The sequence below is a fragment of the Electrophorus electricus genome, chromosome 24 (assembly GCF_013358815.1).
Source record: "Electrophorus electricus isolate fEleEle1 chromosome 24, fEleEle1.pri, whole genome shotgun sequence".
Classification (NCBI taxonomy): Eukaryota; Metazoa; Chordata; class Actinopteri; order Gymnotiformes; family Gymnotidae; genus Electrophorus; species Electrophorus electricus.
In genome coordinates, this window is record NC_049558.1 from 4,298,723 (window position 1) to 4,320,438 (window position 21,716).

The 21,716-nt window shown below is 38.7% G+C and overlaps 2 protein-coding genes and 1 long non-coding RNA gene across 6 annotated transcripts in view; 1 reads left to right on the plus strand and 2 right to left on the minus strand.

Moving 5' to 3' along the window:
* Nucleotides 1–4,068: 4,068 nt before the first annotated feature.
* lactbl1a (lactamase, beta-like 1a) lies at nucleotides 4,069–5,289 on the minus strand. Its single transcript, XM_035522650.1, is given in 6 exon segments — nucleotides 4,069–4,416; nucleotides 4,418–4,535; nucleotides 4,537–4,624; nucleotides 4,627–4,799; nucleotides 4,801–4,868; nucleotides 5,197–5,289. Coding segments are annotated over 6 exon segments (888 nt in total).
* Nucleotides 5,290–6,444: 1,155 nt separating this feature from the next.
* Nucleotides 6,445–16,072, minus strand: LOC113569981. Its single transcript, XR_003409857.2, has 3 exons — nucleotides 15,886–16,072; nucleotides 7,619–7,718; nucleotides 6,445–6,896 (listed from the first exon to the last, which is right to left on the minus strand). It is a non-coding gene; the product is annotated as an uncharacterized LOC113569981 (long non-coding RNA).
* The window catches only part of ephb2a (eph receptor B2a), a 36,140-nt gene continuing 28,050 nt past the window's right edge, over nucleotides 13,627–21,716 (plus strand). For 3 of the 4 annotated variants that reach the window (XM_026998130.2, XM_035522406.1, XM_035522408.1), the window contains exon 1: nucleotides 13,627–13,756. In XM_026998130.2, coding sequence (XP_026853931.2) covers nucleotides 13,657–13,756 — 100 coding nt within the window. In that variant the 5' untranslated portion in view covers nucleotides 13,627–13,656. Of the gene's footprint in view, nucleotides 13,757–18,969; nucleotides 19,040–21,716 lie in introns of those variants that run through there. The other variant, XM_035522407.1, reaches the window with a different exon arrangement.

Sequence of the window (21,716 nt, forward strand, 5' to 3'; positions counted from 1 at the left end):
TTTCAATTTCACCCCTTTACATGAAATAACCCACTAAGTTGTTTGTTGGAGCTGCTGCATGCTTACCAAGTCTGGAAAAAGAGCCTTGTGCATTTTTGGTTTGGCACAGAGGCTGAAATTCTTCAGGGAGGTCTTGGTTTTTGCATACTGCCAGCGTAGTGGCTGTTCCAATTTACTGGGGAATCCTTAGCCATGAGGACCCAAAGCTTTTTTACTGAGTCTAGTAAGAAAGACCTGGAGGGAAAAAAAAGTGTGTGTGTGTGTGTGTGTGTGTGTGTGTGTGTGTGTATATATAAATGTTTCTTTTCTTCAAACTTGCCATCATCACTGTAATTAACATCTCAGAACATCTCAGGATTACACATTTTGCAATAAACTAGACTCTGCCATCTCAAGTATAGTCATTAAGTTGGCTAAATGTACTTGAACCAGGCCAAACTTGCCGGCTATATCAGCTTCATTTAAATATGTTTGAGAGACAGCATAATTCCAAAAACATTCCAACTCAACTTTAATCCCAACAAAGTAACAACTCCTACTAAAGGCCACCCACTCTCTATTAATGCAGTATGAGAATTATGAGGCAAACAGTAGCAGCTATGTTTGGAAATCCATAAGCGTAATGAAGAAATTGATCTTTTTAAAACCAATCCTTTCACATAATTCAGATAATTTTTAAATGTCAGGGTTTAATCCACTAACTGAATTATGATATTTTTTCAATTCATGGTTTGTACTAAAATCAAGAAATTGGCTTTGCTCAGGAAAACAAATGAAAACAAAAGAACAGATTGCAGACAGATTGCTTCCCCTGCTTGATTAATTAAACCACAAGAAAGTTGTCATTATTCCCAGTGATTTGGAATTGACTTCTTCTGAGCAATCTGTACTATTAAAAGGTCTAATATTTGTTCCTACAAGGCTCATTAATTAATTACTCTAAAGATTTGAAGGCAATTCAAGGCTATATGCTCATTATATAAATGTGCATTTTATATATATATATATATATATATATATATATATATATATATATATATATATATATATATACACACACACACACACACACACACACACACACACACACACACACACACTGAATAGAGTTTTCACTGCTAGCACTAGTATGAGCTATTATTTAATATAAAGATTTTAGAGTTAAACTAATATTCCATGATAGCTGTAGTTATTGTCATGATGGCAAATTCTTACTTGAACAATCACAGCATCTAAAATAAGAATGAATACCAAAATTAGCAGGACATTTCTCAATAATGTGCTCATCTTTAGTTCACCTTAGGTCTGAACACATGCCAGGTCTAAACAGATTTCCTTTTCAACTATTTGTGCCTTATGCCTTCTCCCTATCCTTTTATATTGCTTTCCCTCTGACAATTATCATCTCCGCCCTGTGGTTGGGATAGATAATAAACTGCCAGCCAATTTCCAGTGTAATGATAAAATACCTTTTTATTAACCTTGCTAACACATTTAGAGAGACATACAATGTGGCATGATGACTTTAATTCCTATCAGCACTGTACTACTACTACTACTCTAATAATAATATATCCTCTATGTTTAGTATATAGAAAATTATTTTTGTCAAATATATTGCTTACAAATGGTTTAAGTTTTGTTCAGATGCTACTGGTTTGTTATCAAACCAAATGTATTGATATAGCTCTTTTTAAAACATGTTGTCCAAGCCCCCAGTGAGCAAGCCAAGGGTGACAGTGCCAAAAACTCAAGGAGGGGGGGCATCCTCCTCTGGTATGATCATACTAGTACACATAAATATGAGTACTAGAACACATGAGTAATCAGTAATGTCCCTTTTCACAATGAATTTATGACATGTTTTACAAAAAGAAAGATAACAATGCTAAATGCGATGACCCTGGGGAAACACCTCTCGTCCTCTTAACATGTTATTCGAATTGCATATTTCTACTGGCTACTGGCAGTGGTGGGAGGTTAATGATTAAAGTAATATCTTTTGAATCACAGTTTTGTTTCAGGAAGTGTGATTAATCCTATTTTACTGCCCTGTACATTTCAAGGGCAGTATTAACAGTACTTTTTAATCGTTAGCTGAAGTTTGTGAAGCATAAGGCCTGAAGTGAGAATTTATGACATTTATGCTGCTCCCAATTCCAACAATAGGTAACCAAAACAGATAATAATAGTAACAATGTGTGTGTGTGTGTGTGTGTGTGTGTGTGTGTGTGTGTGTGTGTGTGTGTGTGTGTATGTATGTATATATATATATATATATATATATATATATATATATATATATATATATATATATATATATATATATATATATATATATAAAGGGTGTGGATTAACGTTTTTGTAAAATAATGTTTTACAAATTTCCATATTACTCTTGACATTATGATCTACATCCACCATAAATATAACTTCTTGACAACTATCACAAAACGCTAGTGGGAAGGTATCCGCGTGCAAGGCGTGTAGAGAGTGAATGGAAGCACAAGTCTACTACAAGAGATGGGGACCTTAGAACAAGCTAGGGTCAAAACTGAGGAAACTGAGAGAATGAGCAAAGGTACCAAATGCTACTCCAAAAATATGAAACCCCCTCCCCCAAAAAACAGGTCGATTGTCAGGGGTGTGACAAAAATGATCACAAATATAGTCACAAATACAATGTGCCAGAAATAAAAAATAAGTTTGTTTAACACCCATGATTCCCAAAACAGCTATACATTTTCCATGGCAAAAACACATATACATTTACACTTATAATAGTTGCACTTGACCAGAGAAACTTAAAGAAGTACTTTGTAGTCTCTATGAAAAAAATATCCACATGTGAGAATAGATAGGTCAGTGTTCAGAATACGTTCAGGTTAAAGTTTAAGTATTTAAAAGCCTAGTGACTCAGTGAAGAGGCAAGTCTTCAGTCTTCATTTGAAGACTCAAGTGTCTCAGCTGTATGGAGAGCAGGGGAAGTTAATTTCATCACCTAGGTAGCAGGACAGAGAAGAGAAAAAAACCTCACTTAAGATCAACAGGTACTCTTAGGGCACATGTTCGATTACAAAATTCTACATATGGGAGAGTGATTAAAGGTTTATTTGTAAATTACCATTTACAAAAAACAAACAAACAAACAAACAAACAAACAAAAAAGAATGGAACTGTTCATTATTAATATGTCCTCAGCATTTGTTACTAATCAAACAATAGTGCTTTGTCTTCCCTCAAGCATAACCCAATTATCCGCTCTCACTTGATAATCTACACTTGGTGAAATTTTATACCATTTTCTCTTTCAGGAATTGACGGCCTCCATCTCAGTGTGGTATCTGCATCACTTTGTAAGCGTTCAGACCTGGGACCACAAATCCAGATGCAAGTGCCTTCTCATCCTGGCTAGAGTACTGTTCAAGTTTGGTTTATTCGTCACATACATAGTCATACACAGTATAACTCGCAGTGAAATGGTGGAGAGTGCGCTGTCCAAACTGAGGATAAGAAAACAGGGGTGCATAGAGAAATATAGATATTCTCTATATGTGAAATATATATATATGCAAGATAAATATATATATTCTATGTATGTACAAAATATATTAACAATGTATGTACAATATATGTACTAAACTGTACATATATATGTACTAAACTGTACTAAACCAGCACTGTACTCTGAACTCTTCTGGCTGCTACTGGTGACTGCTATGTTCAGTGTAGCATGTCACTGACTCCTATGCACAACTCACTTTACATATGCCCAGTACTGTGTACTGGACTAAATAATTGCACTGTCTACTCATTTTGTATTTGTCCTGTCCTGTATTTATTATTGTTTATTTAATGTTTATTTAATTACATTTTTGCACTATATTGGACTGTTTGCACTTATGTAGCATGTTGTCTGTTACACTGTTGTTTTGTGTTGCACCATGGTCCTGGAGGAACATTGTCTCATTTTTGTTGTGTACTTGTATATAGCTGAAATGACAATAAAACCTCTTTGAACTTTGATCTAAAATGTGGAATTTAACCAGCTGTCTCTTGGGCTTCCAGTTATATAGAAGTGGTGCCAACCTTTAGCTTGTACCTTTCTTCTAAGTGACCTACTAAGTAACACTTTCTGTGTTTCAAAGACACCAGTGCATCTGCCTGTGGCCCACACTGCTGCAGGGTCAGCACTCCATTACACCCTGCTTTGATCACATAGAAGGTCACGACATTGTAAGTGAAGCTGCCCAAGTAGGATGTCGAGTTAGGCGGAGAGAGGAGGACATGTTTGGTACTTCTCAAGGTGCTCTTCATGGTGGGGAAGAGGTAGTTGTAGACCTTGGCCACGGGGTCCTTCCCATCGGACTTGGTCCCAGCTACCAGGATGATCAAGCCCAAGCTCAAGCTCAAAACAAAGGGAGTACAAGACCAAATAGCTGTGCAGATCTCCATCTTTGTGGATGATCTCATATTCCAGCTGCTACCAGGACATGCCGGATTGGTGTGCGAGAGACATCAGTTTGGTCTTGAGGGTCATGGCAGAGCACACAGTGGGGGCAGGAAACAAACAGTACCATAAGAAGCTTGGTCCTGTCCACCATAGTGGAGTACATCTGCCCAAGGGCTGGTATCAGCTGAGGTCACAGAGAGGCAAGGACTGCCTGCTCAAGTAAATGCCCACTGCCATCTGCTTCTTGGTGTCTGTGGTGATGTCAAAACTGGTGTCCTCCTCGCCTAACGTTTAAAGGATATTTTTAGACATCCAGCTCTTGTAATCAGTTCCTGTCACTTCATGGGACATGGGCCAGCACAGAGAAGGCCAGGTTACTGTAGTGACATCTGAGAACAGAGAGGCTCACAGAGAACTACTGTGTATAGGCTTTGAATTCCCTCCTGGCATCCTTCTCAAATGTTGTATATTTCAAGCATTTAATTTGTTGAATTCATTACTGCATCTATTTACACTTTCCAAACTGTTCATTCCTCATTATGTCCAGAGATGTATTACACAAATGACTCTGGACCTTGTGCTCTGCACATCTGTGTGTGCAGGGTTTCTTGGTGTTTCCCTTGCTCTTTCACACCTGATTGAACTAATCAGGTATTAGAAACCAATGTGGAAAATTGCAACCATGTGCAGTGCATGGGATCCTCTGCCTTAAGATTTGCAATGGCTGTTCCTTGGTCTAGAACATCATCCCATAATAAATCAACCACAGCCTGGGTCTCACTATTCTAGAGTAGACTGGTCCCTATGAGCCACCTGGGTACATTTACCTGATACATTTATCCAAAGCAACTTGCAATTATGACAGAGGACAAGTTAAGCAATTGAGGGTTAAGGGCCTTCCTCAGGGGCCCAACAGTGGCAAATGGGCAGTACTGGGGCTTGAACCAGCAACCTTCCAATTACAAGGCAAACCTTAGGTATTAGAAACCTTAACCACTGAGCTACCACTGCTCAGCTACAACCACTAATACGTTATCTTAGACAACTTACCATGTAATCAGTAATTTCTATTATTTTAGTACTTCATCTATGAACTGTCAAATAAAAAACAGTTAATACATATGATTAAGCCCCAAAATAAAATGGCATACTAAAAGTGGGCTATTAGAAGCTCAATGAATGGACTTTCAAGGACATTGCCAGAATAATGGCTTTAGACTAAAAAGGCTGGACAAAAACATTTTCTGTAACGTGTTCTCAGATAGGAGAACTGATTACAGCAACCACATATAGCAACACATTATTTGATTGCAAACCTTACTGTTCTCCTTCATAACAACTTATATAATATGTAACAATACATTTTCATAACTATTTTAATTAATTCAGTTGGCTATTCTGTGTGAAATACAAAAAGCATCCTGTGTTAAGTGAATCTGCTAGATTTAGGCCTCAACTACCTATAACAAAATATACCTAGATGATGATAACTAGGTTATTGTTACTAACAAAGATGTTACAACTAGGCATAATTATCTATTCTGTTAACTAATGCTGGTAAATAATTAACTGAGAATTAAGAATTAACAATGGCAGCAGAGAACCCTCAAACAAAATGATTACTGTCCATCAGGTCATCTTGAATAATTGGATTTATTAGCATGGTTGTTTCTGATATTTTGATGGAGGTAAGATACCAGCCCTGAACTGGAGACCTAATGTTTTTCATGACACACATATAAGACTACAGTGATACCCAATTGTGCAGTTTCCTCACCTGTAGACTGTTTACTCATTTGGAATGGGTTACTTCTGTTTTTTTCTGCCAACATTCCCATTCCACAGCACATATAAATCATATATAATGGTTCTGTTGTATCATTGCTGTTCTTCAGCATCCACCTAGATAAGACAAGATTTACAGTGTCTTTCAAAGTGCATTTTAAGGTTGTTTAGCAAGCGCGAGACATTATATACAATATAGTACAATATAGTATGAACCAATCAAAATTTATTTATATAGTACTTTTGCAGCAGACATCACAAAACAAATGTCCAAGCCCCCCAGTGCATGTCCAAACATTGCAAAGGTGACAGTGGTAAGGAAAACTTTCCCAGGAGTGTGAGGAAGAAACCTCAAGAGAAGCGAAGACTCAAAGAGGGAACTCATCCTTCTGTGGTTGACAAGAGACAGCACAACAACAAAATGATATTGTACTGGGTGCCAAGACTCAGTAAAGCACATTACTGATCCAGCAGTACTGATTGCTGGTATTGATCCTGGCTAAGGTGACCTATTTCTTGTGGTTTGATTTCACACCACATGATGTGACCTTTTCCTGAACCTCCACGAGGGCAGGGCCAGATGCTCCAGCAGCTCCGGCTGTGGGATACATGGACACAACTTCTCCTCTTTCACCCTCCTTGACTTTTGTTTTAGCCACTGGCTTGGACAAATTGACAAAAACAACAACAAACAAACAAACAAGCAAACAAAAAACAAGCTGTAAGGCTTGGTCCAAAAGATCTCTATACAATAATGCATAAAAGGTTGACACTTTTCTGCATTATGGATAGCACTTATCATGCAGATACAAGACCAAGGACAAGGGCGATGTTGTGCCACCCTAATATACCCTCATCTTATCATTTAAGCAATGTCTCCATTCATTTGCCTTATCTACAGAACAAAGCCCTGAAATGTAATCAGGCAGTCAGCCATATTATTCCAATATCACAGAATATTCGTATTGTATTTATTGTTACATAATGTGGTGTGGATGTGGAATGGAGGGTAATGCTAGTATGGGTGCTCAACCATAATGGAGTCATTTACGCTGCTGTTGCATTCACCTTCCCCCAGGAGACAATCAGGCTTTACAGTGCAAAGAAACCTGTGAGCCTCTGTGTCAAGCTTTGTGTAATCCCTAGACTTCCCCCACAAACAATCAATTAAGCATAAGGAGATCAGAAGGCCAAATGTACAAATGTACTTCCAGGCATTATCTGCACCAAGAGCACCTTTTTAAAATGTCATTCCCCACACAGAACAAATGGAACTACTTATTTGCTGCTGAGGACAAATATGACTGTCAGGTTTTGGTATTGAATCATTAAAAGAAAAACACTTTTTGAAGAAGAAGCATTGTTATTTTGCACTCCTACCTCATTTTGCCTTGGCAAGCCTGGAGTGCCACAGGAAACAGCCTTGAGAACAGATTCACCTTCAGATTCCACATTTTCATACAGCTGTATCTCCGCTGCTCTGGTATGCAAAACAGTTAAAGAGATAGGCTGCAGTTCACATCATATTCTTGTTCCAGTAGCACAATTTGTTAAAGTATCGTTTTTTCCCCCAATATGTAATGATTTTTCAGCTGTAACATAGAGACTGATTTTTCTGTGCGTTTTCAAACTTCATTGCTGCCAATTGGAAATGCAAACAGATATGTCATTAATGCAGTATCCTTTAGTATTAGAGTTAAAATTCCTTGTCACTGGGATTGACAAATCCTTGGAACCCCATAGAATTAATTTTAGTCATTTAAATATCTGCTTTTTCTGAAACTGGTTCCACCTCTTCGAACTTCCAAATCACTCTGCTTGCACCAGTCCCATTATTTTGGTAGCCCTGGCTTTCCTTAGGGTTTTTTTGGCATCACATAATATCCATAATTGATCACCTTGTAAACAACTCCTCAAACATCTCAAATAAAAGCTAGAGAAGTTAGTCCAGTTCAAGCCATTTCCAGTATATTTTGTGGATGTGTTTTGTTTATTAATATTTTCCTTGCTCAGTTTAGTACATTGCTGCATTGTTATTCATTCAACTATTTTGTCCTTTGGATAATTATTATAATTAGGCGTCCGCTAGTGTAACTACTATGTGGTACAGTTTCTCTCTCAGCAAACAGCACAAGAGGGCAGTAGATTCTTAAGCAATTTTTCTGTTTTACTTAATGTCATATAACATTCATCCTATAACCTTTATAATTTTTTTTATATCAACAAAACCTATAAATATAACCTCTATGCTATATAAGTATTATGTGTATTGAATGTATTATCTTTGTAAGTATTATATTTGCTGTTTTGGTGCTCCTGTTGCTGTGACATCATGGTTGATGTGCAGTTAGTAACATTGAAGCATATGAAAAACACGTCAGCTATTTTGCTTGTGTGGAAATAATTTTAACAAAGAACCAGGCATGAAATTAACTGCTGTGAATTGCTGCTGAAACAGGACTCACTGGCCAGCCCCGAAGTACATGGCAGACCTACTTATTTAATGTTGTCAAGGACATACAATCAATGCCGACATTCATCTTTGGCATTACACTAGTTTATACCTGTTACAGTTAAATCATAATCTGACAGGTACACGGTTACCCTTTCTATACAATTAGAGCGTTGCAATTTTTTATTTTTTATTTTTTGGAAAAGAAAAGGTTTCTGTTGTGTCTATGGGTGAAGAATGAGCAGGGCAACAAGGTTTGCTATTTCTAACTAGCTGAAAGTGGCAGCAGGACCCACCCCCTACACCCACCAAGAGGCCACCGATAGGAGCCACGGTCATTTGGCTCCTCTCCCTTCTTATTATTTAGTGGTTCTCTATGTCTGTCTCTGGTTTTCCAATCACTGTCCTTACTGTTGTACTTGCCAAACCTTCAGGACTGTGGGGCTTCTGTATAGCATCCATATCACTCACCATTTCCTGGGTCTAATTCATACAGGGGGCATGTCCATGCTCCAGATATTAAGTTACTCATTAAATATTTGCTTGCCCCCTAGGCTTTGCAGCAACCTTAACAGAAAACTCAAGCAAGTCCTGGAAATGTCTGAGAGAGCAAACTTGTATAACCTCCACGTCATTTTTTCCAATTTAGATCAACAGTTTTAGAACGGCAGCCACATATCACTGTGTGTTAATATCACGGATGTGTATTTGGCAGAATGCTTTGGTATTTGTTTCTTATCTTAAAAAAATGTTTTTTTTTATGTGCGACATTCAGACTTTCTGGTTGTAGATGAATGCCTATATGAGATTTGACCATTTGTATTGTAGTTCTTGAAACATATAAAGCAGTGGCATTTGAGCCTTTTCAAACCAGTGGGTGGTTGCTCGAATAATCCACTGCTGTTGTAATTTCCAGATCTTAGTCTAACTGTGCTAAAAATATGGGCAATTTAAAACATTGCCTGATTATTTCAGCATGTTATTGCTGCTGCTTTAAAGCAGCAATATTTGAAATGGATCAGGGCATGTAAACAAGCCAAACAAATAACATCACACAAGATGCACAAACACCATTAAATATTCAAAAGTCCTCTATGGTTTATATACACTTACACCTAGTTAAAATACCCAATTAAATGTTGCATAATTACATTTATCTGACACCTTTATCCAAAAAAAAGCTTGCAATTATGAGTGAGTACAACCTGAGCAATTAAGGATTAAGGGCATTGCCCAGTGGCAAAAGGGAGGCTTGAATCAACAATCTTCTGATTACAAATCAAGTATCTTAACCACTGAGCTACCACAGCAAGTCATGAAGGTGCTTGTTAAAATGGTAGCTACAAACACTCAAGCCAAATTATTTCAGCAGCGCCATCGTATACTTTACTATAGAACCCCCTCTCATTTCCCCTGTGTGGCAATGCTCGTGGTCATTCCCCCATACTGCCCCCCACCACCCGCAAGTCCTAACAAAAGCATAAACAACCATTTATATTTGCCGTTGGCCTGCATGTTGAAGTGGACTGCTGTTCCTGTCATGGCTCACCACTGAGGGGATGGTTGCATCAACAGGGCCTAACTAATATGGTCAAAATTGCTAAACTGGTCCTAGGTAAGACCACTGAGTTTACGCCTATTGTACCAAGTAAAGTTATACCTATGTGCAACTAGTTGGTCCATGTAAAATATTTGTAAGAGTGACACTTGCTAAGCATTTTGCACTACTACTAAGCAAAATTGCTGCTAATACTTAATGTATAAACCTAGTATGCATCTATCCTACTAACTATAGAGCAAAACAAAACAAAACCTGCAAAATTAATTTCGCAGACAGTGAAATATGCGCATTGATTGAATTATATAGTTTACATAAAGCCACACTGACCTCTAAACAAAGCAGCATAATAACAAATAAAAAACACATCTAGCTAAAGACATCTAGATGAAGGGTTGCTACAATGTTTACATCACCTCACCTTGCCATTGTGACCTTCTCTATACCATAGAAAAGGTACAGAATCTGACTTTATGCCTGTTCATGACTATGGATACATTTTACACCTTCGGCTTGCGACTGCTTTGTGCAACAGTCTTAAAGTTAGAAGCAAGCAAGGGAGCAAAGCAAAGCAAGCAAAGTTTATTTATATATAGCGCTTCTTACAACAGCTGTTGTCACAAAGCAGCTTTACATGTCTGTATCCAAGCCCCAGTAGAGCAAGTCAGAAGCAGTATTAGTGAGGAAAACAGTAGTGAGTAAATAGTCACTTTTATTACAGTGATGAATGTGGCAACATAATACTCAAAAGATGTGTATAGGTCAGAATAACTTATCATTGCATGAGGACAATATGCTAGCCAAAAGACTGTGCAAACAGGTAGGTTTTCAGTCTAATTTTACATATTGAGAGTGTGTCTGAATCCTGTACCGAGGTACAATATGCATTCCATAGTCGGGGTGCCTATGGCTAAGCTACCTGCTGTGATTTACATCCAGAAAGTTACATTTACACTTACGGCATTTAGCAGACACTCTTATCCAGAGAGACTTACAAAAGTGTAATTTACTCACAGAATATATCCTAGCCAGTACAGTAGGTTAGAGTTCAAGATACCATTGCTGTTGAAATATAGAGATCAATGCTGATACCTAGAAATGTGAAACAAGTGTAAGTTCTATAACAGACAACGATTTAGTTACGACCGATTTAGTTTACGACCACGGCACTGTCCCAATTTTTGCCCTAAGCACTAAGGTCCTCCTTCAAGAACTTTTATGACAATGTAACGACAAGAATACCTTGCTGAAATTTGATTGTGAATGCCCTTCTGACGTGATGCCTTTACATCTGCCCAGCTTTTTTGTTCAACCTTAAGATTACACGAAAACAGGATAACAAAACAGGATAATTCTCCACAATTTCAGCTGGTGACAATTCTAATTAAGTACAGTTAAAAACATTACTCATACAAGTATTCAGTTAAGTAGTGCTTTTTTTTTCTCCTAACCTTTCCAGATGTACAACCTTCAAATCATATCAATCTTGCTAAAGAAAAAAATATAAAAGATTCTAAACTTTTTTTTTTTTCCTCAAATGTTCCATCCATGTTTGATTGGGATAACAATGGAACACGGCTGCTGGCTTTCACGAAACTGTGCTCTGATGCAGACATACGAGAGGGACACGTCAAGTGCTCATCAAGTGCTCACGAGCACCCCAGTTGGGGAAATGAAAGAAACCGGGCACCCTGTAGCCTCGCACACCTAAACGGGCACAGGCAAAGGAGGGGAGCGAGAGTGCAAGTGGAAGTAATGGGACAGGGCCCACATAAATAAGGTTTCCAGAGAAAGAGGACGTTTCGGACAGAGGTCCTTCATCAGTTCTTCAACTGTGCCAGCAAAGTGCTTCTGAAGGTCTTTATATATCTATAATTTGTGCACTGGATAGTCACTGATACAAGTCAGAATAGAAACCTGTTTCACGGTTCAATTCACGACCCACAAGTCAAGGCAGATTAGACCTGATTGGGTTGTTGGTGCCATATGTGACCTACAATCTGTGCTCTGTGTGCATTAGTAGACAGGAGGGTCGTTGATCTCCCTGGGCAAAGGTTTCCATGGGAACGACCCCCAGATCCTCTAGAGTGCTGTTTTTTAGCTTCCACTCATCTTGAGGCTGAATTATTCTAGATTTCTTTATGTCAGTTCCATATTCTTCTGCTCTATTTCCTCTCTCTCTGTCGCGCTCACTCTTGTTGCCCAGTTTATACCAGTTTGCAGTCACCTCTTGCTCCTAGCTTTTCTGTGCTCCTTTTGTCTGGTGTACATTCTTGATCTACTTTTACAATGAGTCATCGTGATTTGTCCTCCCACTTTCATATCAGCCACAGCCACACAGAGCAAAATAGTATTCTGCCAAAAATGTCTTACATAAAAAACAAGCACATTTGTGTGTTCCTTTGCCTTTTTTTTTTATAATAGCCTACAAAATGAAGAATATAACAAAACAGCAATTTCCCTATAGAAATGTGATTGTAGCTATAAAGTGAAGTTGCTTTCATTTTCATTACCTACATTTAGGTTTACATTCAATACCTGTCTCAGGCTATATTAATGAATAACATATCCAGAGGCAAATTATGAAATGAAATAATAACCAAACCAAGCATGATGGGTTTTGTGGCCAGCAGTGCTGTGCCAGCTGTGTAGAAGCATGTAAATGTAATTCTCACGTTGGGGTTAAAGGTCATGTGTACAGATGAAAAAGGAGAAGGCACACCAGCTGATCTGTCATCTATCTTCAATTTACACAGTGATGAGCTAATGAGGTTTGATGTACTTATGAAAAATTTGAATGGATTCAATGATGATATATTCGATAGTGGATCAACACCCTTGCCTGAACCACCGTCCTTCACTCCATACCCTCTCAACGTTTCTTATTCAAACTCCAGGTGGCACTGTTGATGCTGATACATTTCTGAACGCAAACACAATAGAAGCCTACTCTGTAAGGCATGTTCTGTGCAACATATACATATACTCATAATTTACTGATTTTAACCATCTTGAAATAGGTTGGTGTTCCCCAGAGTTTATTTTATTAACACCTACTTGGTGCTGCTTTAATAATTATGAATCATTAATCATTGGAGCTGATTTTACAATTGGTTACAATTTTTATTATGTTAAATTAGCATCACAATTTCAATCGATAACAACAAAAACTATTATTATTATTATTATTATTATTATTAATAATAATAATAAATAGTTATTGAGTCTATCATAATGTGCTTTCCGTCGTTTTGTAGACTAAAGCAACACATTACCGTCCCCCCATGTCTGTGTTTTATTGGTTTCGCCCAAACTTGGCGTAGTTGTGTGTTCATCCTACCCAATGTGGCTTATTCAATTGGTTGCTAAGACGGAGCTTTTACAGATGGGCCAGCGGATAATTTTTCAATGAGTATACCGGCTCTTTATAGTCATATGGCCAGATTTACAGCAGTTATGCTCATGCTTCGTTTATTATGGATAATACCACCTTTGTGGGCTGTGGAAGGTAAGAAACCTTGTATCCCGTCTTGTGTCTATCAGAACGCGTGGTCTGAGATGTCAGTGCGAACTTGTGAGATGGTACACCACCGTTGGCTTTTATCAGTGAAAAAATCCTTCATTCTACATGCACATTCAGTTTGAACGATAATCCTGATGTGTTTTTCAAGCACTAACTGCTTGAGTGTAGCATCGTGATCATTGAGGGAATTGGTGCAGGTGCAATGCATCTGCGAATAATATTAAAAATGCTTCTTTATGTGGCTCGGAATTGCCTTTATGTTAGATCTACTGTTAGCTTATAACTGCCTAGGCATTGTGTGCTAAGTTCATATATTAAATCACATCATTGTTAATCACAGAAAAAGTTGTAGCGATAATAGCCTACATCTGCTTGTTTCTTTTCTTTGATGCTTTATTTACGTCAAGTGAAGAGTACTATGAATGTGTTGAAAAAATAAAACACGAATAGATAAACAGGATAAGGTTAAGTGATTAGGTTAAGTGATTACTATCTACGATATAAAGTAGTTATTTATATTCCTATATGAAATGCAATGTGCTTCGTGAATAGCTCATGTGAGCGATGCGCTCGAACATAGCGGGCCATGAGCCATCTTTTAAAGCGCGACTGTGTAGGTACACGGGCAACTGTCTGCACATCTGCTGCTGCTGCTGACCATCACCAGGCGCCATAGCGCCATAACCAAGCTGACCAGTCCCCAGGAATGGCATATATATACTACTCTTCTGTTGTTATATACAGGCTGTGCATGTGTGTTATTTTTTTGTTTTGTGTCTGAGAGAATTCATAAAGCTAAAGGTAAGTTTAAAGAAACATTCAGTAACTTATATACTCCCCCCCCCTCCCCCGCGCAACACGCTCTCCTTGTGGTGAGAGAACTGGGCGTTGTTGGATTTCATACCTGTTGCAAATTAATTCTAAATGAGAACGTAAATGCTAAAAATGCAAAATGAGAAAAGTTTAATGAAAAGGTTCAGACATTAGCTTCACTATTCTATTCTATTATGAAATTACATTTCAGATAGATTATTAGCACTGTATTTTCCAATTTTAGATTTGTGGCAGTAGTGTCAATAAATATTTGCAGTAGTTTAAATGTCCAGTGTATGCAGCCGAGGTGATACTTTCCTTCAGGAGGAAGCTTAGTTTAGATAAAAATCTGTTAAACCAGTCACGTATCTTTAAGGAATTATGCAAAATTGATGAACAAAGATTGGGATGAACTGCTGTTTTCTTTTTTCTCACTGGTTTAATACGGCTGGGCAGACTGCACACTTGTCCAAAGTTAAACCGTTGGATTCAGTCAATACTATGGAATTTTTGATAGCTATTTTTCTTTTGATGAGCAAAGAGGTTAAACAAAAATAACCACCGGAAGAATTGCCTTTGTGCGTTCTTGTGCTTGCCAGTGTAAACTGATATTTTGTTGAAAATGTCATTTTAAGTTTAATTTAAAAATACAAATATTGTACGATTGTGGTTATCTTTTTTTTTTTTTGCCTGCATTTTTATTTGTAAATTATTGTCTTTTCTATAGCCTAACTTGACCCTGCATTTGTAATTATAAGAAATCGTAGCATTTTTGAAAAGGAAATTCTGCATCTGGTTTGTTACTCTAGATGCTTTCACAACGTCCTGGTCCTGGCGTAGAGCAGTAGAGGGGAGTTATGAACAGAATCTTATAAAAGCAGGGGAAAGCCATGACGTCCCAAGCAGGACAGAAACTCAGACTCCTCAGCGACTAGCGTCAAGGAAAGCAAAATATGGTCACTTCGCGTCTAGTCATTTGATTTGTTTGAAGTACAAAACGACTGAATTGCACACACATTCCCCTGTTGACTTGTAAAAACACTCTCCATTCTAGATAGTTTTTTGCTTCATTGCTCTCTTTTCAGGTAATATAAGTAGCTTTGTAATTGGCATTGTACATGTAATTTTTGAAATATATGACTTTATACCTTAACACTTAATTAGCTTTGAATATTTATTTAACATCTATATGCCTTCACTTCAACACTATGGTTAATTTTAATCATGAGAACAATGTATGAAAAATGTTATGTATGAATTAAATGTTTGTGTCATGCATGGTAATTGAATGTTATACTCACTCTGCATATTTTCAGTCGCCCCTTTTGCATGTTCAGATGAACTCATCAACGAATTTGGTTCTGGATCGGAACAACAATGCAGCTTATTTACATTTGGATAAAGAAAGAATAAAATAAAAAATCTCCATGCGCACCTGGGTGACAGTTGTGTGGTCATGAGATGTCTGCTAGTGCTGGCTCCATGTGACGTGTGTCAGACGGGGTCCTTGGCCTCCTGAGCTCCCCTGTACCTCTGCGTTAGGAGGACCTCCCCCTGGCTTCTCTGCTATCTTTTGGAGACCTTATGCAACGAGGGCAAACCTGACCGATTTCTGCCACATCCATGGCTTTGGGACGGCTTCTGAGTGCCCATTTAGGAACTCAGAGTGCCGCTGCCATCTCCCGAGTCCGGACAGACTTTTTTTTTTTTTTTTAATAATCAAGGAAATTTTAGCATGCAATTATGCATGCTGTTTTTAGGTTGTACCACCTCATCCTTTTATCATATCGCTCTTGTTGACTTGCAATGTTAACGTCTGATTGAGAGTTTTGGCCGTGCTAGCCAGAGAGACCTTGAATTGTTTCTTGCGAAATGACAGAATTTTGTCTGCAGGCTTAGCAGGGGTCAGAATAGTGAAATTATCAGGTATTCAAGAGGGACTTGGCAACTGCTTGACAACTTAATTATCCCTCTGTCTCCTCAGTTTTGTTTAATGTGTCAGTTTGGATGGAATTGGGCGAGCTGCACTGTCTTTTCAATGTTGGTTACATTGTGTGACTAATTTGCTGGGAAGCTTGTTTTCCTAAATAAACAGCTAATTTTGAAATGCTATAAAATGTGCCGCATCTAAACAGAATTCATGTGTGCATCACGCCTGATAATTCCCCAGTGCTCATGCACTGCTTTTTCCTCGAAGCTGTTTTCTTGCATTCTGGCTGATTGAGCATGAGCGGCAGAACATTTTTGTGTTTCCTACATTGTGTAGTTCCTCTAACTCATCTGGTCCCTGAGTGCGAAGGTGGTTGGAGGGAAAATAGATGTCTCCTACTTCTCTAATCTAGCTCTGATCTCTGCCCCTTCACATTTAAAATGGATGCAGTGAAGTGAACCTCTGTAGCTGCAGCTTTCTTTGTTGAAGGGATCCCGCTTGGACACGATGTATCATTGACCCAGAAGATTTTGTTCCAAGGAGAATTGTGGGAAAAGTGGGAGAGCTCCCTGAGCTAAATATTCAGTGCTCAGAGTGATTAAAAATCAGATGAAAAGTTAATTTGCTCTTATGGCCTGAAGCTACTAATCTAGTCTCATGTCCACTGAGGCACAGATGTGATTTTCAAATGGATATGGATATTTTAGAGACCATCAGTCTTTAGTCAAAATACCACGAATTAGATGTTCATAGAGTACTTCTGAAGCATGCCATTTCCTGAATTTGTTTTACATAATTGGGGTTTCTATTTCCTATTGAATAAAGGGTAAATGAAAAGCTGCCGTTTCCAACTGTGCAAAAGAAGGTAGCCAAAAACACTTTTAATATGTGCTGCAGCCACCTTTTCAGGGGTTAGTTTTGTTACAGATTTCCTTTCTTCTTTGATCTTATACCTTTTATCTTGATAAATAACCCTCCTATTAGTAGATTTGGCTCTTTGTAATTTGCCTGCAGTGGAGTGTACTCAGCAGTCACCCATGCCAGGCTTATGACAGGGAATCATCACAACATTCTCATTGGCAACTCAGATTCATTTTACTGTTAGTCAATACATATCATTATGCAATAGTTTCCCCTCGCTAATTTCCCCTAGCTAAATAAAAAATCACTAAAGCTATTGCGAAAATAAATGCAAAGCATAGGGATGCTGAGAAGGAAACAAAATATCTTTTGGATTGTACAAATAGATTTTTTTTTCTTGTAATTAACTTTTTTTTATAGCACTGACAAGACTTTGACATAAATTTGTAGCATGCAGTGATATCCTTGTGTGATATCATTGACACATCCTTGACACAGACAAGAAAGGAAAATGTGGCCCAGGCACTACTCTATCCTTTATTAACTTTATTAATGTTGGGGGCTAGTTGTGTTTTATACTACAATATTCACAGTTTTTAATAGTTTTTAATGTTCACTATTTCTTAAAAAAAAAAAAAAAAAAAATTCTGTTTGTTTCTGTGCTTAATAATAGAAGTTTTGAGTTTTTGACTAAACAGATTGAACAGTCCCAGCAATCTTTTGGTTTACTGCTTGTATCACTGAAGCATCATGGCCTCTGTGCTCAGTCTCTCTTAGCTTGGCTGTGTTTAGGAGCTTGGCTGCTTTTTATCTATGCCCAGCATGGTGATCACTGATTGGCTAAGATGATTGAGTGAGGGAGGACTATTGTATTGTCTAGGCTTGGGTGTTTATTCCTGCCCATCCTCCTCCTCATTGGCATGACAATGCGGCTTGTATTTCTGGGGCCATGCTGATTGGTCACTGGGGCTGTGTACTAGACACCACCATTACTCTGACCCTTTGCCCTTTCAGCCATACAAAATCCATCTCCTGCTCACAAACATGAGCTGCCCTTATTATCTAAGATATGCTTCAAGAAAAGCGCTAAGATAAATGTGTCAGACATTTGAGTAATTGAAGAACCAAAGCAGTAAATGATAAATGACTGAATACCACAAGGGTCCTGTTGGACTCCTGAACACTAAACCATTAATTATAATGACTTAATATTGCACACTCATAACTCTGTGATCAAAAGCTTTGATAGAATCTTAGACATAGTTATAGTTGATATGGAAACACACAGTTATTTGAAATAGATTTTTTTAAAATGAGCCAATACTCCCATTTACATATTTACCCACACTATATGAATCACACAATGACCGAGTAAACATTTCAGCAACCCACCCACAGGCTGAGTGACAGAACTAGAGCACAGAGGATCAATTGGCCCTGTCCCCTTTCTAAATTGAGGATGCATTCTCTGCATGGTCCCTGTGAGTCCACAGAGTCTTATGGCACATGGAAAGGATTGCATGGCCTTTCACACGTTCCATCGATTTTGTCTGAAACTTGCTGGAAGTGTTCCCTCCGTAAGAGATGTGATGTGGGAAAGATTCGTCAAACCCCGTGGTCCACACAGGCGTTTGTTCCATCGGCGGGCCAGAACACCTAATCAGGTACTCCTCTTTGTTTTTGCCGAGGAGGAGATAGTCATTTACAGCCACTGTTATATAGAAATCAGCAGTGCATATGCAAGTGATGGGCCCAAGATTTTTCTTTTAATATTTTTGGTACGGTGGAATTTGCCCGAGATTGTGGTGGGCTGCCGAGTTCGTGAGGGATTTTCTAGCACATGTCATGTTTGATCAAAGCTCACTGTGAATTAATTAACTCTACATGAATTATTCAGCATGTTTCAAGTGCGGTGTATGAGGCTTTTCACAAGCTCTCTTGGGAAAACAGACAAAGAGGCAACCTCATGATAGTATTCCACACTGGGAGGGATGAGAGTGTATTGTCATAAATAAACTCACCAGTGTGCATGTAAGATTGTTTATGGAAGATCTCAATGGGTAAAGCCTAATTATCACATGTCCTTAAGATGGTGCTTGAATTAAGAGTTTAGCAGGTGCAGTACTGAATGCAGGTGATGATAGCTTTTATAAGTTCTAGATTTAAAAAGAGCCAGAAAGATGTATTCTATTCTGTTGGACAGCACAGGGGAATTTTTAGCATTTTTGACTTGTAGGTGAAAAAATGTCAAATATTTTTGTAAAAATGTCAAATGCCACTATTACATATTTTTAAAAAGCTTGGAAAGTTGATATACGCAACTTTAACAGTATGGCAGTTTGAGTTGGAAAAAAATATTGTTATTATTTTGACTGACTGGTACACACAGGTGGATTTCAAATTAGTCTGTACTATTGATGTGCTTTGTCCAGCTGCAACAGTATTGCCCTGTGTTAATTGCCTGCTTATGGAGCAGGAAACTGTTTCCTGAGTTACGACGAGGTCATCTGTTCTCAATGCATGTCTGGACAGAAAAACAGTGACTCCTTTGATTTCATTTTGAAGGAAACCTAGGCTGGTGTGTATTTCTTTTATCATGCAGAAATGTGAACACTTACAACCGCTAATTACAAGTGTGACTTTGATGAGGTCCACCGCACACTATGCTCATGCTAAGGGAGACCAAGCAGGGTGATCAATATACACCATAGCATCTCGCTAGTGCTGTCATGTCCCAGTGGGACCATGCGTCTCCTGTGCCTTCTTCATGTGATCCAACTCCCATGCCGCAGACATGAGAGACGGAATGAATAAACATACCAAAAACCGATAAATAAATAATTAAAAAGAAATGTGGGACTGAAAGTTGTCTTTTGGCATAATGAGCTGAAATTCAGCAGAGCCTAGCCACACTTCCTTTGGGATTAATCCAGTGTAATGTACAGAGTGTGGCTCAGCCTGTCGGGATTATACGTGCCGGACTGGCACTCCCATTGCCCTAGTTTTCATTAAAATATCGAGCAAGTGAGTAAGAGGGAGAGAGACAGGGAGAGAGGTGTATTACAGGAATGCTTTGACAGATGGAGTGGGGGTTTCATTTGACTGTACCATGTGTGGCGGAATGTTCAGACCTTCTCTCTCAATCTTTTGCAGGTCTGTCTTTTTTGATGGCAATGTTTAAAGAATCTGCTATTCAAAGGGAGAGATTTTTGCAAACTGCGAAATTTTGGACCTCGGTCAACTAGACCGTTTGAATATGTCACCTCTTAAGGGCTCTTAGGATTGTCACACAGTCTGCACAGCCACATCTACAGTTGTCATATGGTTATATCCAGAGCCTTACCCACCCACTGGTGGTGGTGTGCTTGAGCAGAATTGCACGGGTTATCCCTCAGCTGCAGAAGCTGCTGAAATATAAATGAGGCACTTAAAGGCATGGTCTGTATGGAGCCAGTGTTTAACAGGGATCCCAGGATTTTGTGTTGGGGTGGGTGGGGGGGGGGGGGGGTGGGGGGGTTGGGATGTGGATCCCATCTCAGGAAGTCTTTCTGCCCCTCATCAAGTCCTAATACAGAAATGCAGTGGACAATCTCTTTCTGCCCATGTAAGGCCCATATAGAGCCCATATGCTCTGACAATCTGACAAACCTCCACATGATCATCTCTCAACATATGAAGGATTGGCTTAGTATTGCTTCACTGTTATCCATTAAAAAAGTGACCTCCTGAGTATGCAGAAGCTGTAGGTACAAATCCTAATTCATTTTAATAGCCTCACTGTCTCGCCCATTCCAAATACCCTACTGCCTCCCTGAGCAGAGTGTGCTGTTAGGTTAATGAGTGGATGGTCAGTGAGTTCATCAAGACTATGCCTGCCTGAGTATGCAGAATCTTTTGGGGTTTTTTGCTATATTTTATCTGCTATATTTGCCTCCTTTGATTTAGGGCTTTGCTTGTAAAATGTGGTTTTGTTTGACAGTTTCAAAGCAGCGTAGTATACTATATTCTTTAGCCCTCTTCCTGAAAATAACCCTGCAGAGACTCGTGGTGAAAGGCTGTTCCCATAGGCTCTGCAAATGTGCAGCGGCAGTTGGGCCGAAACTGGCTGAATAATTGAAAATGTGTCAGACTGCAGGGCCATTTCAGAGCAGTTTTATACTACTCGCGGTAAAGCAGAAGAACGTGCCCTACTGTGCCTGGACACACAGTAACGGTGTGTGGGCCAGTTATTTTTTTCCTTGATTTTTTTTCTTTCCTTCCACCCACCTGTGCTTCTGAGAAGCTGACCTTCGGTCTCCAATTCAAATAATTAAACTGATTTTCTGAGCCTAACCTGAACAC